Source organism: Morchella importuna, assembly GCF_003444635.1.
Source record: "Morchella importuna strain M04M26 chromosome Unknown Morimp01GS002, whole genome shotgun sequence".
NCBI classification, from domain to species: domain Eukaryota; kingdom Fungi; phylum Ascomycota; class Pezizomycetes; order Pezizales; family Morchellaceae; genus Morchella; species Morchella importuna.
This window is the reverse complement of record NW_025763399.1, coordinates 848,786-854,785: the sequence shown is the minus strand read 5'-3', so window position 1 is coordinate 854,785 and position 6,000 is coordinate 848,786. Positions and strand designations below refer to the sequence as shown.

The following is a 6,000-nucleotide window of genomic DNA, read 5'->3' as shown; positions in this document are numbered from 1 at the left end:
ATGGTTACCCGCGTTCAGGACCAGGTTTACGACCTCCCCAATTCCTCCGATCACTCCTACACTCCGTCTGATACTCTACCGTCCCTCACATACGGTGAAAGCACCCCCACCAGCGTCAGCTCCAGTGCTTCCAGCGTGCTCACAATCTTCTCCGGCACCACCACCGGGCGCCACGAGAACTACTCGAGCTTTTGCGGCCTCTGCAGAGACATCAGACGTCATCTCCTCTCCGGTAATATCCTCTCCGACGTCGACCTCGGCCACTGGGACGACCATGGGAGAACTACTGATGCGCACAAGAGGAAGTGGGCCGGAAAGCTCCGCGAGATCATTAATACCCGCTCCGCCAGACTTAAGGACTGCACTGTCATGATGAATGCTCTTGCCGGGCACTCGTTTGTCAGCATGGCGGACATGTTACAGGCGTTGAAGGAGCAGGAGGTCGGTGGTGCACAGTCGGCATTGCACATTGTGGATGCAGAGGAAGCCACTGAAGATATCTCAAAGGTCGACTGGGAAGGTATTGGCGTTGCCATGAGTGATAGGAGTAACCCTGTTGAAGAATCGTTCGGAAATATCCTAATTGGACATGACGTTTCCGCTGAGACCCGCACTGATGGAATTCTTGTTGTTATCACTCCGGAGGCGGGAGAGCCATTGAGTGAGCGTGAGCGGGCCAAGATGGAGAGGATGGAGGAGAAGAGTAGTATGGTTTTCTTTGGCGAGTTTGAAAGTGGTGAGGAATTGGAGTGGGCTATGGTTCCGGCCATCATGGACACCGACAGCATGGCGGCGACTGAGGACACCATCACGACCGACGGAACCATGGCAACTGGTGATACTGCGACAACTGAGACCACCGTCACGGCCGAGGAACTGGATGAAAAGAAGGTTTAAAAGGGATTATGCAGTGATGGAACCTATCGTGGGCGGGAAGCTCGAAGAAGTAAATCGGGAGAGCTTGACGGAAAGGCTTGGCTATGAGCACGGGTGTAATCCTTCTGGGATACTACATGTAGCTAGGCTACTCTCTGTGCTTTAAGAATCTCAATAAAATATGTCTCTCCTTACATACGCGTAGACCCTAATTTTATCTGTATGGTTTCGCACTTGATGCTGTTGTGCTTCTGTAGACCTTGTAGAATCGACGTATGAAAAATCAAACTGTATCGTGATATTACCTGTCAACCTATGTCAGGAATAGCGCTATTGAGAAGTTCTACTTGAAACAGGAAAAGCACACACTTGATGTTTATGGCTATGCTGAATCGAACTGTTCTTTCTTTTGGCTTGTAGAAAAATATATTCATAAACTGGCCACCTCGTTATCCAAATAATGAACGCCTTTCGATTTAAGCAGTATGTTATCTAGTTGTCAGGTGGCCAAGCAGGCTCAGTGTACCAGCAAAGGTTTATCCCTGTTCCGTATGCATGCTCAACGTCGGGGACTCCTCTTTGCCGCAGCTAGCTGACCCTGGTTGTATAATAAAAACCTCTGCATTTTCCCCACGTCCTATTCCACTAGTCAGTCTCTCCTCTACTTCCTATCCATCATATTTTTACCTTCACCTATCCTTATCCCCAAACTCAACCACTCAGCAGTGCGCAACTCATACCAATTTTCATATATGACCCTGTCGGCGAGTAGCACCCCCGCAGCCGTGCTACCTCTCCTGTCTCGCAATGGCGAGGCATCTGCTCATAACCTCTCATCCAAAAGCATCCAGAGCAGCCAATTGAGTAATTATATCAATCCCCAACCACGATTCGCATCGCATGTTGCTCATGCTAGTCTCATCGGTCCGCACAAGTAATATTCGATGGAGGATTCTCTGAATCTTACTGTGTGTTCATCGCTGAGGCGGTATGAGATTCATACTACTCCATCAGTGCAAATTTACTAATTCCTAATTAGCGCGGCAATAATTGGGCCACCATATAACAGCACTCTATCATCCGGTGGTCCGGCCCCGCGATGCTAGGGAAGAGAGCAGGTTCACACCTTCATAATCGTCTCATATGTGTTCCTGTTTAGGGCACTTAGTTTAGAAAGTTTGAACGACGTCCGCTGACATTAGACCGTTGTATTCTACACAAAGCGTAATGTCTACGTAACAAGGTTGACCTTAATAAACCATTGGGGCCTTGGGCCGGGTCCACCACCATGGAATCTCCTCTCGCGAGGATCATTATGAAATCCGGTGCCTCTAACTCTTTGCACCCCTCCTTAGGGGCTGGGTCCTGGAGAGCCATGGCCGGTTAGTTTTCTATTCCCCTTTCATACGGCTTCAACTCACAAATGCCTTGAAAATAGGAATAAGGTCTGCGGGGGTGCGGGCCTGCTCCTCCTTTACCTGCGCCTAATTTGCCCGAGGGGGTAGAACTTCTTCCGTTTTATGTGGAGCGTGCCCTTCTTCCGCCTCTGTAAGAAAGATCTGAGTTGTCTCCAAATCACGACAGTCGTGAGGCACAATCCTTTGCCTCTCTATCCGGTGGAGGGCAGTAGCCGGTTAGTGTTTCTTTTATCTCTCATCGTATTTCAATATCCTGAAGCATTGTGAGGGTAGGGAGAGGATCTCCCGAAGGACGAGCATCCCACTCCCCCGTGCGGGGGGTGGCGGGACTGAGGCCTGTCCTCCTTCAATTGATGTAGGAGAGACCCGCGTTGTCCTCCGCCTCCAACAACTGGAGATCTTCTGTGTCCTCTCTGGAAGGGCACTAACCCCAGAAGCTTGTGGCAGGAATGACGTTTACCACTTGGGAGGATTTTCCTCGCTATTATGCACGTAAGGGGTGCCGGGAGGACTACATGCCCAAGCACCACGGCATTGACCTTAGGATCGGGGTCGCGCCGATTTCCCCGCTTGGTAAGTATATTTCCTATAACAAATCACTAGGGTGTCTACTAACATGCCACAGTTGATCTCCCCAATCTCTTGCGAAGAGCGGCGAGGATCGTTTTGACATTGCACCATCCTTTGGTACACCCGGGAAAGGCCCGCACACCTTTACGACGGCGGCGATGGCTGCTCAACACAAATCCGGGAAGCAGCCCGGTGGCTGTTCCATTATTCCTACCTTGAGATTGGTGATGCCTTCGACACATCCGGTAACACGGCTTCCGCCTCGAACCACACTGTAAGAGCGACCCGCGTTGTCTCAAACACCTTGAATCCGGTTCCTTCATGCCGCCCAGGCTTGAACGGGATCGGAGGGGCGCCATTGGTATACACCCACACCATGGAACACTACTCCCACCCCACACCTACTCTCACCATGAGGGGCCAAAGTTATCCATACACTAGATCATGCCACTACTGCCGGCATGCGCAGGAGGCTAGCGGCGAAAGATCCGCAGACCTGGTACTGTGCCCGACTCTGCATACAGCTGTATGGGCTTTGTGGTCTGGTGTCTCTGTAAGAGAGACCTGGTTGTCTTATAATGATGATAACCAGGGGTGCCATTGATTGGTGGTTGGGTGCGGCGGTCTAGTGGTTTGGGCCATGTAACGGGGTGGGGTTGGGTGTTGCAGTTTTCTGTTCTTTTGTTTTTCTTTTGCTTATAATGTATTTTTAGTTTTTATAATTCATCAGCCTCCAGAACCATCGTCAGCCAGCTTCTCTGAGCACCGTAATCTAGTCTGGCCTCCGGCACAGAATCAAGTACTCATAGAGACGTTGCAAGAGATTTCCGTTATCCGTGTCCAGCTTAACCTGAAGCCTTGGATCAACTAGATCATGAAAGCCTCAGCGGAACCTTAGGTGTTTAGTATCTGGTACCAAAAAGAAATACCGACAAAAAAGTGTCGAGACTGAACGACGTAGGGTTAGGGTTGATGTCGTCTTGCATCATAACTATTTCTCACAGGGAAGATGTCTTTCCTCTACAGCCCAAAGCCCTCGACAAAAAAGAAAGATAAACACAGAACAGGGATCTGATGATGTTCGTTATCTTAAATCACTTCAATTAGGCGATACGCGTTTTAGAAAAAAATTACAAAAGAATATACAACCCGAACGTTGTACAAACCCCACCCCTGTGTTGAACGCTGCGCCTTCTGCAATCGAAGTCAACGTACAACCTATCCTCGGTGTGCTGCGAGTGATAACCGTTAGGCCACGCTCGCCATGTTTTTTGCTGGCCTGAACTAGTATATCGGTGCCAAGGTTACCGGGAATCCCAAGACATGTAGTTAGCTGATAAGATTAGATGCGCAGCTTATCGGATTTCACTGAGAAGAAAAGTAGCGAGAGTCCAACTATGTACAATAGCATGCGACCGTTCTTGTTTCCAAGTGTTTGAAATCGTCTATAGGGCTTTATTATGTTAAACGTTAGTTGAGGTAAGATGTGGAGATCCATAACGCTTCCGTCCAATTAATTGTTTTTGACCATTAGTACTCTACGTTGGCATTATCAAGTCTTTATATTGTATTAGGAATCACGCTTTGTTCCATATCATCCGAAGGAGTATACTATTAGAATAAATGATCTATGAGCCGAAAGGAAGGTTTTAAAAGAGTTAGACATTACTGAGTAAATACAGAACTCAATCAACTTTCGCCTCACCCGAAATCAACAAATTAACTAGACTAGAGCAAAGAACTCCCCCCGAAAGATTTCCATAACTTTTCCGCCTTCCGTCTCCATCCTCGCCTGATATCATATTGCTGTGCTCGAGTACATCACTTCAGTTACGAAGTGCCAGGAGCAGCGCGCTTCCCAGAAAGACCACTTTTCTTGGATCCACCGGAGGTTTTGCTGTCACTAGGAATGACGTTCTCCTTATTGCCGGACCCACTCCCTGATGCCCCAGCAGAAGTAATCCCCTCCTCCTTTTTGTTCACAACGGTACTGCAGCAGCATTTATACTCATCGGGAATCGGGTCCTCCTCTTCCTCCTCCTCCTTAATCAGCGGCATTCCCTGCTCCGCGCGAGCTTCCTTCGCAAACATCTTGACAAGCCTCATCTCGATTCTCTCCAGGTGGTAGAGACGGTACTCATGCTGGCCAATGGCACGGTTGAGTGTCATGATGCGCGAACGGACTTCGTAGAGGGTAGGGTCGAGGAAGCCGGGGGGCAGCAAGGAATCGCGCTTCTTGATGTATCTTTGGAGGGTGCGCATCTCGGCGTTGAGGGCATCACATTCATCGTCGAGACGCATGTGGTCGTGCATGATCTGCCCACAGAGATCTTGGATCTCGCGGTCTCTGCTGGACTTTGAGGAGGTGTTAGTGGGAAGGTTTGAGGAGTTTGGTGGGGATGATGGCTTACAAGGACGTGGGTCATGCTTGGCTGCATTCTGCTGATCCAGAGAGCTTTCTGTAGTATAGTTGAGCTGATGAGATTGAGAGATGGATGAGTGTTTAGATGGTTCTGTGGCTTTTGTTGTTGAGATATGTCAACGGATCGTTGCTGTTGCTTGAGCTGTTGGGTGATGAAGTAGGATGGTTGGTGTGGCTGTCAGATATCCGGTGGAAGTAGTAGCAGATGCTAAGTCCCGAGCCAAACGGTCAAAATATTCGGCACTCAGCAGCATTACTGAGCATAGCCAACAGTGTCCAACACAACCTCGGTATATTATCTGCACATGGGCTGGATGTCTTTCTTGAAATAGGGCGCTCGGCACGTTTCATAGTTCTGGAAGATTCTCATCATTTCATTATAGTATTTGTTATCGGCGTATGACTCACTTTCCTATTAGTCATTCTATTACTCACACGTCTATGACTCATTGTATCTCTTTTGTACTACCTTTCATTAGTATAAATACGGGGCATTCCCCCTTAGCTAGCACAATCAACACGATCAAACTTTACTTCTCCTACATACTTTCTCTAGGTTATGAGCCCGGAGACCACTCACGCTTATACACTCCTCACCATTTTAAAACAAAGTACACTTTCTCGTTTCACTTTCAATCATGTCTGAGAGGAGTATCAAAATTCCCGCACTCCCATGCAAGCTGGATGGTCAAGGCCATTACACTGGTGGAGGGA

The 6,000-nt window shown here is 48.6% G+C and overlaps 2 protein-coding genes across 2 annotated transcripts; one reads left to right on the top strand and one right to left on the bottom strand.

The window, feature by feature from the left end:
* Positions 1–897, top strand: LAJ45_01141 (uncharacterized protein; the record flags this gene model as incomplete). Its single annotated transcript, XM_046110739.1, has 1 exon — positions 1–897. One exon carries the CDS (start codon positions 1–3, stop codon positions 895–897), a length of 897 nt encoding a protein of 298 aa, XP_045975917.1.
* Positions 898–4,694: 3,797 nt separating this feature from the next.
* LAJ45_01140 (uncharacterized protein) lies at positions 4,695–5,290 on the bottom strand (the record flags this gene model as incomplete). The annotated part of the gene is made up of 2 exons (XM_046110738.1): positions 4,695–5,219; positions 5,276–5,290. The coding sequence occupies 2 exons, from the start codon at positions 5,288–5,290 to the stop codon at positions 4,695–4,697; spliced, it is 540 nt and encodes a 179-aa protein (XP_045975916.1).
* Between the last annotated feature and the right edge of the window lie 710 nt (positions 5,291–6,000).